The 17,423-nt window shown below is 36.0% G+C and overlaps 1 protein-coding gene and 2 non-coding genes across 5 annotated transcripts in view; 1 reads left to right on the top strand and 2 right to left on the bottom strand.

Moving 5' to 3' along the window:
* The window catches only part of LOC106467068 (smad nuclear-interacting protein 1-like), an 8,180-nt gene extending 5,358 nt beyond the window's left edge, over window positions 1–2,822 (top strand). For all 3 annotated transcript variants that reach the window (XM_013927383.2, XM_022395178.1, XM_022395179.1), the window contains exons 2-3: window positions 254–702; window positions 1,842–2,822. In XM_013927383.2, the coding sequence (XP_013782837.1) occupies window positions 281–702; window positions 1,842–2,517 (1,098 nt within the window). In that variant the 5' untranslated portion in view covers window positions 254–280 and the 3' untranslated portion in view covers window positions 2,518–2,822. The remainder of the gene's footprint in view (window positions 1–253; window positions 703–1,841) is intronic.
* A 5,131-nt stretch (window positions 2,823–7,953) lies between these two features.
* On the bottom strand, window positions 7,954–8,025 carry Trnah-gug. Its single transcript has one exon. It is a non-coding gene; the product is annotated as a tRNA-His (tRNA).
* A 3,048-nt stretch (window positions 8,026–11,073) lies between these two features.
* Trnah-gug lies at window positions 11,074–11,145 on the bottom strand. Its single transcript has one exon. It is a non-coding gene; the product is annotated as a tRNA-His (tRNA).
* Between the last annotated feature and the right edge of the window lie 6,278 nt (window positions 11,146–17,423).

Below are 17,423 nucleotides of genomic sequence, written 5' to 3'. Positions count from 1 at the left end.
AACACGCCATGAATACGGAAATGGTGGAGCACATACAGGCGGGGACTAGTAGGTCCCTTGTTATCCTTAAATTATATGTATTAAAGAAGCTATAACTTAAAAATATTAATTTCAACCCTTAACGAATTTAACTTGTCAAATATGAACTAAATTGTAATTAGTCTGTGAATGTAAGGATTGTTCAAGACATTTTGTTTTGTTGTATTAAATTTATTTATGTATTGTACCCTTTTGTTTATTTTTTATATACTAGGGGAATCGGTCAGATAGCATAGAATAAATGGCCAAAATGCGGCATCATCACCATCATCGTCGAGCACAAGAGTTAGAACGTGTAGTCAGTGACCACATTCAAGGGAGGGGAAAAGAAAAGAAAAATAAGGAACACCATGGTGATAAAGAATTTAATGATTACCAGAAACAACATACAAAGAGAGAGAGATATGATCAGAGAGAATGGTATTCTAGTGATGACCAAATTCATCATCATTCTGAGAAAGATAGAAATAATAAAAGGGATGTTGTAAAGCGAGAGAGCGATATTGATGATCTGGAAGAAAGGAAGAGAAAAAGACATAAAGGGGAAAACGAACAAAAGTATCATACTCAAAAAAGAGACAAACATGGAACCGATGGTGACGTATACAGTAGAAACACGGACAGAGAGAAGCTGGACCCCTTTCAACACAGTAGAAGGACCAGGTGAGAGACTGGACGTATTATTAAATGACCGATAAAGTTTGAGATTTTTTGTTTAATAAATAATATTTCTATATTAATGACTGCTTAATTAAAATTTGTTTAATATGAACAGTAGTAAGGGCACAGCTCATTCTTGATTTAGCAATCAACGGGCTTTTTTTTTCTTCAACTCTATCACCCATTTGGCTGACTCTTTGAACGTGTAAGGCATGCTTGCCGGTATATTTGGATCGGCATTTCTCAAACTGGGGTCGTCTGTCAAAGTACCAGGGAGTCCGTGAGACATGTCTGACATTTCATAAAGATATTTACAAAAATATGATTTATAGAATAAAAAGTATTTTTCATAAAATTAAACTTATATGAATTAAAACATTTGATTTTGGAATTCAGCTTTTCATGTACACAGAATCGTCTTTTTTCTGGACAAAAAACTTCACTAAGTTTGGAAGTACATGAAATAATTTAAAAGGGTCTTCGTGTTAGTAAACTTTGAGAACCACTGATCTAGATCATTTGATACCAAAATGTTCTTTAATACCAGTGAAGAATACAATGTTTAATACTTTATACCCCCATTAATAAACTGGGTAACTTATTGAGAGGGAGGTTTGAAGTATGAAATTGCTTAGGAAAATAATCTTTGATTTGAATGAGCTATAAATATATATTTTTTCTGATTTTTTTATTCTATGAAGTGAAATTAAAATTATTTTCAACAGCTTGGACACACTTTTCAAAGGATGAATGCTGAGTTCTATTCAACGTTTGTTTTGTTATTTAGATATTTTCATTTTAGTAGATATGTTAACTTTGAAAACTTAAATATGACCACTAGGAGAAAAATCATTAATTCCAATTTTTGAAAAATTAAAAGAAGTATATTCTAAAACCACCTGGTAAGACCAGAATTAAATAGAAAAAATATTCGGTGTATTTTTCCATTTTAAATTTAGTTGTGAAAGTTTTTTATCAATATATAAAAGGGTAAAAAAGCTTACTGTTCTGGTAAAATAACTTGTGTACTTTTGATAGGTTGTTGTAATAAACTTGATAAACAAGTTAACATGAAAAACTAAGTACAATCTCATAGTAGGTTTTCAGTTTTGATATCAGTATTTTGGACATTTTAATTCCAGAAACGAAGTTTATGATCCCAACCGACAAATCAAGCAGGAACCAGAAGATGAAGATGACGACTACTATGCTCGAAGAAGAAATGACAGACGTAGAATTGAAGATAGAAAACGGAAATCGGAAGAAGGACATAAGTGGGGAAAACAGGACAATGAGAGAAATGTTTCTACAAATGTAAAAAAAGAAAAACCCAACTTTGGACTGTCAGGAAAATTGGCTGAAGATACCAACACTTATAACGGCATTGTAGTCAAGTACAACGAGCCGTCTGAAGCTAGAAAGCCGAAGAAGAGGTGGCGTTTGTATCCATTCAAAGGAGACCAGTCTTTACCACATATTGCTCTTCATCGCCAGAGTGCTTTTCTCTTTGGAAGGTCTCGTCTTGTGGCCGACATTCCTACGGATCATCCTTCTTGCTCCAAGCAACAAGCGGTGCTTCAGTTCAGGTTAGTGGACTTTGAGAGGGAGGATGGAACTGTTGGAAAAAGAATTCGACCCTACATTATTGACTTGGACTCTGCCAATGGAACCTTTGTAAACAACAATAAAATTGAACCTCGAAGGTACGTAGAATTAATGGAGAAAGATGTTATCAAATTTGGGTTCAGCACAAGAGAGTACGTTCTCGTCCACGAACAGTCAAAAGATGAAGGGAATATAGAGGAGGAACTCAGCTAGGAAGATGTTCGATACATCTCTGTAAATATGGATGTGATAATAGTGTAGTATTTTGATGGTACAGTTATCTTTCTATTTGTGCTGTAAAATGAACTCAATATTTAACGTATTGTTTCTAATTATTTCTTTGGAACTGGGTTACATGAAAGTTATCAAAAGTATCATGTAAGTTGGTAAATCAGATGTCCACACCTCAGAAGAGAAACGGTTATTACTATAAGTTACTTTGTTCTTTGGTTTAAAAATAAAATCACACATTTCCACATTTATACAAAAATTTAATATATGTGTGTGTATTTACAAGAAGAGTTAGGAGTTCTGCTGTTTTTTTTGTTGTATCAACGAACTTATCGACTACTTTTACACTTACATGCTGTAAGCATCAATATGCTTACTAAGCAAATGAGACATTGATGGTAAATTATTTTCAGTATGGAAACTTGACCTTCAACATATTTATATTTATAAAGTAAAGAGAATCTCTGCCATACAAGGCCAGACGTGGGCTGTTGTAAGTGCGCCCTACTGTGAATCTGGGGGTTTATGGCTCGCGTCCCGTTGCCTTAAAAACTCGCATTTAGGTCATGATTGCGCTATAACTAATCAAGTAGCCCAAAAGTTGTCGATGGATGCTGTTGACTGGTTGCCATCATAATTATTAGTTATGCTAATTTAAAACATGACACTGTTAGAGATTTAGTCATTATGTAAAACGCGAAATTGTACGATAAAATAGTACGTTATTCTTTGGCAATTATGAAGTATTAAATACCATTATAATTGACTCTGTTTAACGATCGGGGACAGTGAGCAACAATACTGATAGCCGTAATTCTATAAAATATCAAAAGATGGCACCACTGTAAAATTTCGGGAAAATTTTTAATCGCATTCAAGGTGATGTCATCAACTAATGACATTAGCAAGTGACTATCTCAAAGTTTAATTCTTACAACTATTTTACTATACGTACATCTTCATTATTCGGGTTGGAAAACTGATTGTCGTAGTGTCAAAACGAATGTTTTTTTAATAACTAAACTTTTAGTTCATGGTAGGTATATATTAATGTGATGTAGTATTCGTTCTGTTACATTGTCAACATTTTGATAATACCGTAATAAATTACATGATTGTTCACCGTGTCATATTCAATAAAATCGTAGATTATTTTCCCCTTATATCAAGTTTACAATATTTATATACTGTTGAACGTACAGCGCTGGAGTATGACGTAATAAACACACTACAGTATGGTTTTCTAAATACACTGGGCCACATGGTTAGGGCGCTCGAATCGCAGTCTACGGACCGCTGGATGTAGTAAACACTCAAAGCTATATTACAACAGGATGTACTAAACACTCAAACCCATAATACAACAGGATGTACTAAACAGTGAAACCCATATTACAAGTTGTACTAAACAGTGAAACCCATATTACAACAAGTTGTACTAAACACTTAAACCCATATTAGAACAGGATGTACTAAACACTCAAACCCATATTACAGCAGGTGTACTAAACAATGAAACCCATATTACAATTGGATGTAGCAAACACTTGAATCTATATTATTTAATAAAACACTCATCTAGCGATGTAATTTATTTTAAAGAAATGTGTGTAAATTGGTAGACTGTATATAAACAACTTAAATGCTGTCGTAATCCGAATAAACGTCTTGACTGTGTAAGATGGAAGTGGCGGGCGTTGACAGGAATGGTTATAATGGAACAGTGTTTTAAATAAAGGGCTAAGATATAATTTTGGAATAACTTTTCTTGATATTAACAGTAAATAATCACAAAATTACTCATTTTGGAGACATTGGTGCGTTATAAATGTGGCAGTCGAATCCCACTATTTGGTCATGCAAGAGTCCATAAGTTGATGGCGGTGGGTACTGTTGACTAACAGCCTTGTTTCTTGTCTATCAGTTCGAAATAAAGAATGACTTGAGAAGATAACTCTTGTTTGCACAAAAAACAACAACAAACGTGCCTTATCCTTGAAGCAAGGAATATCGTAGACATGTTCTCGTAATGTGTACACTTTTCCTGTGACAGTTGAACGAATTATTTCAGTCTTTTGTAAGTAAATTATAACAGAGTTAGGCCTATACTAACCTTACACTGTGTTGTAACTTTGAAACCTAAGTCTCTGCAGTACAGGTCATTAACTTGCTATCGGTCTAGTGTTGAGGGGGGGGGGGGGATTGATGTAAGCGAAACCTCGTACACTTGTCGAAACACGATTCCACGGTGCAATTTTATTTCTAGTTTCCCTACTTTCGTGTTTAGGTCAATATTTAGACATGTAAAGATATTAAGGAATCTTGACATTTTCTTTTTCTTCATAAGAGTTCACACAAATTTACGAACGGCCATATTAGTAAAGTTTCACTGGATACCGTGAAAAATCTCGAAGTGTATCTACTTGTGTTACATTGGAGTAATCTTTGGAAATAGATAACTATAACTATCAAATTAAAGTTGTAAAATCTTTTACCCACAAAGTACCGTCTTGTTTTTAAACTAGTGTTAGAGTCCACGTATGGGATGTAAGCAACTGACCCCAAAAACTTGGGAGAAATCGTTCATTTTCTAAGTAGAATACAAAAAAAAAAACGAACTCCATCAGTAATTAGTAAGATTATCTGCCATACTTATGGTAAGTTTTGCTTTATTTTTTTTCTGTGACCTGCATGCTGGAACTAACAAAGTCACGAAACCACAAGCATTTTGGTGCATAAATAGTGTCCTAAAATATATTTGAAAATCTCATGACGTACAACATTGATAAATCTAGGGTTAATTGTAAACAGAATATCATTGTTACAATCCAATTTTTTACATTTCCTGATAAAACCAAACGGAGTGCTCTACCAACTGAGCTAGAGTTACTCAGTTAATAACTACTAATAAGAAAGTTATTAACAATCCTGACTACCACATTGTTGCTAATAAGACGGTTATTAACGATCCTGACTACCACATTGTTGATAATAAGATGGTTATTAACGATCCTACTAACACATTGTTGCTAATAAGAAAGTTATTAACAATCCTGACTACCACATTGTTGCTAATAAGATGGTTATTAACAATCCTGACTACCACATTGTTGCTAATAAGAAAGTTATTAACAATCCTGACTACCACATTGTTGCTAATAAGATGGTTATTACTAGTATTAAAATGTCTTTTAAACGCCAATATGCACTATAAAAGTTAACTAATATATCATGTCATTTGATTCAAAAACTAGAGAAAGTCCTTTTGCGGCGGGTACTGCTCGCTAATTTGATTTCCGCTGATCATTTGTAGAAGGCTATACATGAATCATAGAGGTCTCTGTACGTTTAGGTTGGAAATAAAGATACGACACACGACGTTAATAAGAATGGCAGAGTTCTGTGGAAGGGAGACGACTTCATCGACGATCTGGACGAACCACCGACATCCTGGTTTAGAAGAAATAGAAAAAAATATGATTTTATAAATACTGATTAGTTTTTATTGTCAAATAGTTTGAGATGATGGTCTGGTTTTAAAAATCCGGCAGCAAATTGTCTAATGAACATAGTTGGCGGAGCATATTTGGGGGTGGAGGGAGGGCGACGATTGGGGGGCACCTTATTTGCTGTGTTAACCATGATCACTGAATTCAAAACTTGTAAGAGACTTTTCATAATGGTTATATACAAGTCTATTTTCCTATTCAAAGCGGCACTTCGCTAACGGGTTACGATTGGGGGCACGTGCCCCCTGTTTTCTCGGCCTATGCTACTAAGCCAAAGGAGAAAGAACAAACCGGTTCAGATATACAGTAGAATTTTATAAATCACGGTCCAGTATATTTCTTCCGTTATCTGTCTGACTGTGACAAGTAATTTGACACGTCATGCTACATTCGCGGGATCGAAACATGCTTGTCCTTTAAGCTGTGTTGGCGTTATAATGTGACGGTCAATCCCACAATTCGTGTGTAAAGAGTTGGCGGTGGGTGGTGTTGACAAGCTGCCTTTTTCTCTAATCTGCCACTTGTAACCTAGGAAGGGTTAGCGCAAATAGCCCCGAGTAGTTTTGCGCGAAATTCAACAACAACCCGTTTTGCCGAAACACTAGTCGAACTTTGACAAATACTTTCATTTTATTTCTTCTGTCTGGCCGGAATACTTGACCAAGACTAATAAATCATGGACCATTTTATTTCTTCTGTCTGGCCGGAATACTTGACCAAGACTAATAAATCATGGTCCATTTTATTTCTTCTGTCTGGCCGGAATACTCGACCAAGACTAATAAATCATGGACCATCCAATTTCTTTTATCTCGTTGGAATGTATAGATAATTAGAAATAAGGTTTGCGTTTCTAACGTGTACGTTAGAAGCCAGGAAGTAAAATAAACTAGGCTTACCACACTTCTAAAAAAAAAAAAAGTGGGTAGAGTTCAATAGGTTTGTAGCGTTTAAAACATCAGACTTTCCTCCAGGTTCGTAGCTATCCATTCCCCTCCTTTGTTTTTTTTATAGCGGCTCATAGAATGACTCCGAGTTTTTTAAAGTACAAACTTCTAGCTCATAGCTTCGTCATATCTTGACCAATTTGAGATCTAATTACAGTTTTTGACTCAGGACGTCAGACCTCTCTCTTCGATTGGTGAATTTGAACACGCCCAAAGTCTCATAGCTTACTTTACTCTTATCCTGCCATAGCTTACTTTACTCTTATCCTGTCATAGCTTTCTTTACTCTTATCCTGCCATAGCTTACTTTACTCTTATCCTGACATAGCTTACTTTACTCTTATCCTGTCATAGCTTACTTTACTCTTATCCTGCCAGAGATTCAGATTCTGATGAATAATAAAATCGAATCAGGTATACGCGCACCCCACACAACGTCATCCTCAGGATGTAACGTCGAAACATGTAGAGTCGTCAACTTTTTTGAAGGCCATAGATAGGCCTAAATAAAATGTTTTTAATTGTGTACCAGTTTAACGTTGAATATTATTTATGATTTGAACTTTATACACAAGTGTCAAAATACTATAACAAAAAGGTTATAGCAGTTGATTTTCAAACACAAAGTCAAAAACAAACCAAAATCTAATTTACAAAAGTATTTGAAGTCAAACAGATAATATTTTTTATTTTCGCTGATGTCGATGTATTATCAAGTTGATAGAAATGCAGACTCATAATTCGGAGGTTTTACAAGACGTTCATTTAATTCAAGATTAATATATCTAATGAATAGATATAATAAAATATTTAACAATTCGGTAAAACTTTACGATATGACCAGAAAATGCAAGATTGTCGTCCTCTCCTTGTTTGACAAATTATTTTTTAAATCACGTTACAACATTCGTTAATGTTATTTCCACTCTATTAGCTAGGAAAATTGACAACAAAATGAAATTTGCCGTGACCAGGATTCGAACCTGGGTTATTGCGGCCACAACGCAATGTCCTAACCACTAGACGATCACGGCGGTGAAATATTTCTTCTTAAGTTCTGTTGAAGGTTTGTCCCTACGTACGTTTCCCCGTTCGTTATTTCATTGCTTCTGGTAGTAATGATCACGTGGGCCAAGCCTGTGGACTTGAGATTGTGATAAATGACGTTAGAGGTCGCAACGTACTGTTCTACCCTAAATAGTTGTTTTTTTTGTTGGTAAATTAAGAACCAAAGCAACAAGTCCCACATAATTTCTGCGTCTACCAACAAGTACCTTGGAACGTTTCTTTACTTTAGAAACAACTGAAAACTGTCCGTTCTACATCTACAAGGAACGCGCGTATTAAACTTTACGGGCACAAGAACCACGCTCTATAGTGAACGTGCCAACTAATAGTTGGGTTTAGTTATCCTGAGAAATGTTACACATTGTGTTGCCCCAGCAACAAACCGATCAAATATCAACGCTATAAAGGTCACAGTTTTTTTACCAAGGTTGGCGTCTTGTTTCAGTCCTGGTTCCTAACTCAGAACTAGTCTTGGTGTCACTTCGAAGAATATTCTAGTTGTAATTCACTGAGTAAGTGTTAACTAAACGTGGTCGATTATTTGAACGGTGTACATACTTCAGTTTGCTTGACTTGTTTAAGTGCAAAGCAATACAATGGGCTGTCTGCCCTGTGCCCATCGGAATGATCAAAACTATGGTTTTTATACATGATTTGTTTAATCGCAAAGCAGCACAATGAGCTGTCTGCACTGTGCCCACCTGAAGGATCAAACCTGCAATTTTAATCTTGATTTGTTTAAGCACAAAAGTGAACGCACAATGAGCTGTATGCGCTGTGACCACTGGAGGATCGAACCTCGAATTACTGTCAAACTTACCACAGAGCCACCAGGAGGCGACATACTAAGTTCACCCAATCCTTATAACGCATCTTATAAATTTGTAAAAGTTTGTTACTCCTTAACAGTGATAAAAATAAAATAATGAAACATATTGTTGGATAGTTTCTTTAATAAAACTTGACATGGTAAAATTCATCACAAATATAACAGAGAAAAACTTTTCATTCACTTTGTTCGTTCGTTATTTCACAAAAGTTGCGCCAACCACGAGTGTCCATACCCGATTCCTAGCGTCATAATTTGTAAATCGTCAGATTTACCGCTGTTGTTTCAGGCTACAAAGATGACGATAAATTAGTTTATTCCAGGTCTTTTCTGTTTTAGTTTTGGATGCGTAACGAAGATCAATTTTTCTAAAGTGTCCGAATGAATGTGTGGGTTGGTTAAAGTGTCTACCAAGGGTTTTGTCCTTGTTCTTCTTCTTATTATTTATGGTTCGAATATATACCCTGTTCCTCCTATATAATACAATAAATTAAGCAAGTTGAAGTACTGTCATTCTTCTTTTATAATAAGTTACACAAACAAGTTAAAGGGGTGGCCAGAGAAACATAAGATGGGTTGTTATTATTTTCTGTGGAGCAATGCCACATTGGACTATCTGCTGTCCCACAAGGGGGACCATCGTTTGTTGGATACACAGAAAAACAAATGTCTGTCAATTACTCTAATTCTTTCCCCTATCCTTTATCTTCATTACATTGATGATGTTGCTGGAGTTGCCTCGTGCAATTCGAAGGAACAAGTATTAAATTTCATCCATTTTTAAGTGAACTAAACAATTTTGAAACACTGAATTTATTTTCTCTGCATAACGCTGTCGCTTACAACGGATGGCAAATTAAACATTTCAATCAATCACAAAACAAAAATCCACGACTTCAGTCCATTATAAAACTACCGATAACACTCTTTCCTAGACCACAGCTCGACTCGCCATTTTCATGCGAGAAATAATCTCGGCCCAGAGGTTTGCACAAATATAAAACTTTTCAACCAACCCCTTGGGGAACCAGGGTATTTAATGAAAACAATTTTACGGGATTTTCGAAACCCAAATTTGGCATTGATTTACATTACAGCACGTAAATAAGTAGACTCATTATGTGGTTCCTGCGTAGAATGATTAGGCTTTCTTACAAAGACCGGAAAACAACTGAAAAAGTTCAACAACAAACAAAGAACATTGATAACAACAGTTGGAAAAAGACAAGCAGCATTCTTTGGTCATGTCATGAAGGATGGAACACTTGGTAACAACTGGGAAATGTGTGGGGAAAAGAAATAGAGGTAGAGAAGATCCTGTACACTTTAACAACCTAGTTACACAAAGAGAGGGTGACTGGTGTAACCACAAGTGTCTGGGACCGGGAAAGGTAGAGGGACAAAGCACGACACTTGATAATGATGACTAATTACTGTTAGTAACTTGATTAAATAAATTAAGTTTGCATTATAGCGGCCGTGTAAACGTGGGCGTTAGGCCCACGGGTTTTTCAGCAATACATCAGAGTAAACTAAAAGTATACAAATATTGACCACAAGAAGTCCCTAACTTTAGAAAATGAAAATTTTACACTAACCATAATTTCTGTTAGGACTCGTCAATAATAATTTAACTTGTTATGTGCTGAAGTTACAAATGGGGGTATTTAAAACACAAACAATGCTAACATTACATCTTAACGTGATCTATATCCTCTTTTCCATCTTGTTTCGTTTACAATAAAATGGCGGAACCATCACTCTCGTCCAACCTGAAAAGTTGCCAAGTAATACGAAGCAATGAATTATTATTCCTTATCTCTGTTAATAACTGATAAACGACTCTCGACCTATCCACTTGAAGGTCTTCCGCTCTGTTAATAACTGATAAACGACTCTCAAGCTCTTCACTTGAAGGTCTTCCGCGAGAAACGTATCTGGAAAATAAAATAAAAATTAATTTGTGCATAATTTCATCTCATCAGAGTTTCATTGAAATTGATTATTTTATATTAACGTGTCTTGGATTGAGAGAAACATTTCGATAAAACTATACGATATGACCAGAAAATGCAAGCTTGTCGTCCTCTCCTTGTTTGACAAATTAATTTTTAAATCACGTTACAGCATTCGTTAATATTATTTCTACTCTATTAGTTAGTAAAATTGACAACAAAATGAAATTTGCCGTGACCAGGATTCGAACCTGGGTTATTGCGGCCACAACGCAATGTCCTAACCACTAGACGATCACGGCCGTGAACTATTTACACTTAAGTTGTGTTGAAGGTTTTTCCCTACGTACGTTTCCCCGTTCGTTATTTCATTGCTTCTGGCAGTAATGATCACGTGGGCCAAGCCTGTGGACTTGAGATTGTGATAAATGACGTTAGAGGTCGCAACGTACTGTTCTACACTAAATAGTTGTTTTTTTTTGGTAAATTAAGAACCAAAGCAACAAGTCCCACATAATTTCTCGTTGTTTAATGATCGTTTTCGTCCAACCATTATTAGAATTCCTAGTACAGCCTTCCAACGCTATCTTCAACACTGATAAACGACTCTCAACCTGTTTGCTTGAAGGTCTTACACGCGAAACGTATTTGGAAAATAAAATAAAAATTAATTTGTGCAGAATTTCACCTCATCAGAGTTTCATTGAAATGAATTACTTTCTATTAACGTGTCTTGGATTGAGAGAATTAAGTTGCACGTAGCATCTCAATAAAAAAAACAACTGACAATACTGAGGAAAACTTGAATGATTCTAGTTTGTTTTAGAGCAGATTCAAATTGGGCTATCTGCTGTGTCCATCGCGAGGAATCGAACCTCGGATTTTAGTGTTGTAAGTCCCTAAATTTACCTCTGTTCCACCAGGGGACAAGTAGCTATAAAATTGTGCAAAACTTTGAGTTTTTGTATTCTGAAGACAGCACTTGCCCCCCCCCCCGAACAAAACTCTAATTTGAGATAAAATCTTCCAGATAAATTCCATCTGAGAATAGGTTATCCAGTGAATCTCCATCTGAGATCAGGTCATCCAAAAAATCTGTATTGTTATATTACGCCATCGAAAGAAAACCATATTGTTATATAAGATCATCCAAAGAAACCCATGTTATTATATAATTTTATCTGAAAAAAAACTTTTGCAATAGGGTTAACCAGTAACAGCATTGTGAACCTGATAAACTTCAAACATTACATGTAACACTTGTACAAACGAATCACCTTTAAACAATGTACGAAACGTTTCATGTTAGAGATGTAACAATATCGAGTCCGGTAAACATTTCAACAAGTACGAACTAAACTCTACGAAACGTTTCATGTTAGAGATGTAACAATATCGAGTCCGGTAAACATTTCAACATGTACGAACTAAACTCTACGGAACGTTTCGTGTTAGAGATGTAACAATATCGAGTCCGGTAAACATTTCAACATGTACGAACTAAACTCTACGGAACGTTTCGTGTTAGAGATGTAACAATATCGAGTCCGGTAAACATTTCAACATGTACGAACTAAGCTCTACGAAACGTTTCACGTTACACATGTAACAATATAGTCAAATTTGATGACGAGGAACCAACTTTTTAGAAAATAAAGTTTGGAGACAGCTTGAATGGGTGATGAAAAAAACAAACAAACTTTTGTTACATTACATTTGTAATAAACTTTCTTTCACTGCCCACTCAAGCCGTCTCCAAACTTCACAATATACGAGGCAGTTAGAATGACAAGTGTGACTGTTAAAAACTAAACAAACAAAACGACAATAGACGAACCTTTTAGAAGCTCATCCTATCAGACAGTGGAAAATTATAGAAAACCCAGTAAAGCTAGATCTTAGTTACGATAACTATACATAACGGTGTCATTGACGTGGGGTGATAATGATCAAATCCTGCCAGCTCACTTCTTTAAAATGTTTACTACCGTTGTAGGAATCTTTCCTTATTACGTGGCTTTCCACTAAAAATAGTGCAACGTTTGCGGTAGTTACAAGTCACGAGCTTACCACCTGTCTCTTTGTCCAAAATATAATAATTTCAGAGACAGGGGGTACAGTTAGTTACATAGACAGAAGAACGAATAGACAGATAAGCAGTTAGTGGAATGGATAGATAGATAAACAGTCAGAGGTACAGTTAGATAAATAGTCAGAGGAACGAATAGACAGATAAACAGTTAGTGGAGTGGATAGATAGATGAACAGTCAGAGGTACAGTTAGATAAATAGTCAGAGGAATGAATAGATAGATAAACAGTTAGTGGAGTGGATAGATAGATGAACAGTCAGAGGTACAGTTAGATAAATAGTCAGAGGAATGAATAGATAGATAAACAGTTAGTGGAGTGGATAGATAGATGAACAGTCAGAGGTACAGTTAGATAAATAGTCAGAGGAATGAATAGATAGATAAACAGTTAGTGGAGTGGGATAGATAGATAAACAGTTTGTGGAATGGATAGATAGAGGTACAGTTAGATAAATAGTCAGAGGAACGAATAGATAGATAAACAGTTTGTGGAATGGATAGATAGATAAACAGTCAGAGGTACAGTTAGATAAATAGTCAGAGGAATGAATAGATAGATAAACAGTTAGTGGAGTGGATAGATAGATAAACAGTCAGAGGTACAGTTAGATAAATAGCCAGAAGAACAAATAGACAGATAAACAATTTGTGGAATGGATAGATAGAGGTACAGTTAGATAGATAAGCAGCCAGAGGAAAGGATGGATAGATAAAGAAACAGAAAGATGAACAAATAGACATACGGATAGAAAGATAACTATAACAGAAAAACAGACACAAGCACGGATAGGTAGACAGATAAACAGATGTACCGACAGATAAATAAAAGCATAGATAGATAACTGACAAACAGACAGATACACTTTTTATCAAAAACAACAAACACACACTATTTTCTATAAGTTTGACCCAACAAAACAACACTAAGAAACATCTTATCCGTTCACTACTCGCGCATTACTTACCACAGTTCACGCTGTCCCTTCGGGTCATGCCGGACTATTGGTAATCTTGACCCTAAGTTTGTAAGAATGTTTCTATGTCATTATTATGTCTTCCACACAAATACGCGATTTTACTTTGTTTAATAAAGTTCGTTGAAATATTTTCCTTGTTAACGTTAGGTTGTTAGATAACTAAATTAGTCTCGTTGTGCTTCACACCAATAATTATAAATGTCACTTTTATTTAAAGTTTGTTTGTTTGTTGTTGTTAAGCACAAAGCTACACAATAAGCTATCTGTGTTGTGTTTACCTGAGTATCAAAACTCACTTGGCTTTACCTAAGGTAATAGTGAAGATTGAACTTTCAACATTTAGTTTCCTTTCAATAATATATATACCAACAACCATAAATTTCACGAGTATTTTTGAAATATAAAGAAACATATTTTAAAAATTATAATTATTAAAATTTGGCCCCCCAGTGGCACAGCGGTATGTCTGCGGACTTACAATGCTAGAAACCGGGTTTCGATACCCGTGGTGGGCAGAGCACAGATAGCCCATTGTGTAGCTTTGTGCTTAATTCCAAACAAACAATTAAAACTTTATTAGCCGAACTCATGAACTACACGCGTCACAGATTTACACGAACTACACACGTCACAGACTTACGTGACGTACACACGTCACAGATTTACCAGAAGTACACACGTCATAGATTTACATGAAATACACACGTCACAGATTTAAATGAAGTACACACGTCACAGATTTACATGAAATACACACGTCACAGATTTACATGAAATACACACGTCACAGATTTACATGACGTACACACGTCACAGATTTAAATGAAGTACACACGTCACAGATTTAAATGAAGTCCACACGTTACAGATTTACATGAAGTACACACGTCACAGATTTACATGAAATACACACGTCACAGATTTACATGACGTACACACGTCACAGATTTACATGAAGTACACAGATTTACATGAAGTACACACGTCACAGATTTACATGAAGTATACACGTCACATATTTACATGACGTACACACGTCACAGATTTACATGAAGTACCCACGTCACAGATTTACATTTACTTACAACCATACCAATAACTATTGTTTTCAATACTTATTAACCACCTTGGAGGGGGGGGGGGGTATCACACATGAGTCTCCATTAAGTTTCAGCAGAATTTCTGTTGTTGTTTCCATTTTTACCATATAGCTACTCACTTTGTCCACCGTGGGAGATCGAGCCCCGGATTTTAGTGCTGTAAGTCCGTAAATTAATTCATTTGTTCAATTTTGTGCGAAGCTACTCGAGCGCTAGCCGTCCCTAATTTAAAAGTGATAGACTAGAGGAAAGGCAGCTAATTAACACCATCCACCGTCAACTCTTTGGCTACTCTTTTCCAAAAAAACGTGGGATTGATTTTCACATTATAACACCCCATGGTTGAAAGGGCGAGCACGTTTGGTGACGGAATTCGAAACTGCAAACTGCATATTGTGAATCGAGCGCCCTAACCACCAAGATTTAACAGACGCCCCTAAACTTACCGTTGGTCCATCCGTGGTTTGGGGGGTGGGGGGTGGACGGACCAGAATTTGTGAATACGTCACTTCTACGTCACTCATGTATTCAAGGTTGCTGATTTGACATTTGTATCATCGTCTCTAATGGTGAAGGTCAGCTACGTAGAAGGAAACACGAATGAGGAGATATTGGAACGTATAATTAGATCTGAGGGAAGGTTGGCAGAGATCTTGATGTGTAAAATCGAAGAAGAGACAGGAAGAGATTCACTTGACGTTAGAAAATGGATGTGAGACTTGAATTAGGAAAGTTGATACAGAAATGGTTGTCGATTGTCAGAAAAGGGAAGGATACCATGATTGATTATCCGGAGACACTCAAAGATTTTGTCACGGTGATTATAGATTTCTTTCTGAAACGTGGTGAATCACTTTGAAAACAATTCCAAGAATTCTGTGTTTGAAGTATAAATTATATTAGAAATGAGGTCATTATCTTTCAAAATATACAACTTCTGACGAAACTTAATTCACAGTTAACTTATTTACAATAATAATAAAAGTATACGTTCTGTATCTTTATATTGACCTACAATGATGATTGTTTTTGTGACATCCCTATTCCTAGTTGAACTGGTATATTAAATTATCAAGATTATTTAGTAGGTTCACTGAAGGTTCCGAGCTACAGTTTCTTGCAAAAGTATTCAACTTCTACCAATAATGTGAAATTTTGATGAAATACCAATAATGTAAACAAAATATTTTCATGAACTAATTTTTATTCAGAACTCTAATGATCAAACTTAACACTGTTATGTGTGAAGGTGGTTGAATGTCAGCAAAAATCTGCAAAGAAAATATATAAACTGAAATCTGTTGATTACATATGTATTCAGCCCACTAAGTCAGTACTTGGTGGAAGCACATTTGGCAGCAATTACTGCTGTCTTTTTGGATAGGTCTCTACCAGTATTTTTTGCCCATTCTTCCTGGCAAACTTGCTCCAATCCTGATAGGTTTGTTGGGGATCGTTGATGGACTGCAAGTCCCACCATAACGTTTCTACTGGATTCAAGTCAGGATTTTGACTGGGCCACTCCGGGACATTTACTTTCATCTTTTGAAACCACTCCACCGTGGCTTTGGCCTTGTGCTTTGGGTCACTGTCTTGCTGAAATGTGAATTTTCTTCGACCCAGTTTTAGATTCTTGGATGATTTAAGCAGATTTTTCTCTAGGATTCGCCTATAGATTGCACCATCCGTTTCCCCTCAATCCTCACAAGCATCCCAGTCCTTGCTGATGAGAAGCATCCCCATAAAATGATGCTGCCATCATCATGCTTGACAGTTAGGATAGTGTTGACTGGCAGGTGTGCTGTGTTGGGCTTTCACCAGACACAATGCTTTGAATTTTGACCAAAAAGTCCAATTTTGTCTCGTCTGACCACAAAACTCAGGCATAAAACTTTGCAGATCTTATAAAGTGACTGTTGGCTTCACAGTGACATCCCTAACTAGTTTTCTGCTTGCCAGATTGCTTAGTTTGGAAGGGTGGCCTGATCTGGGAAGTGCCTGTGTGGTATGAAGCACATTCCACTTCTTAATGATGGACTTCACCATACTCAATGCGATAAAGAGCGACTTTGAAATTTTCTTATAACCTTCTCCTGATCTGTGCTTCTCTAACATTTTATCCCTGACTTGTTTGAAAAGCTCTTTGGTTTTCATGGTTGGTTTGTCGTATCACTATGTGAGTTGTGGCTTGAACAGATGCATTTACTCTGAAGCCAAGTTAAACCAATTTGATTACACACACACAGAGACCACTACATTAATTTAGTGACCTTGCAAGCTCATCTTTTGTACCTGAACTGATTTAGGGTTGCCTTAGCAAAGGGGTTGAATACTTATGCAATTGAGAATATCCTAATTTTCTTTGAAAATCTAACTTACTTACAAAAAATAAGCGTTTTTTTTTTTTTTTT

This window comes from Limulus polyphemus, unplaced genomic scaffold (genome assembly GCF_000517525.1).
Source record: "Limulus polyphemus unplaced genomic scaffold, Limulus_polyphemus-2.1.2 Scaffold2475, whole genome shotgun sequence".
NCBI classification, from domain to species: domain Eukaryota; kingdom Metazoa; phylum Arthropoda; class Merostomata; order Xiphosura; family Limulidae; genus Limulus; species Limulus polyphemus.
Note: the sequence above shows the minus strand (reverse complement) of the source record. Positions and strands in the feature narration are given on the sequence as shown.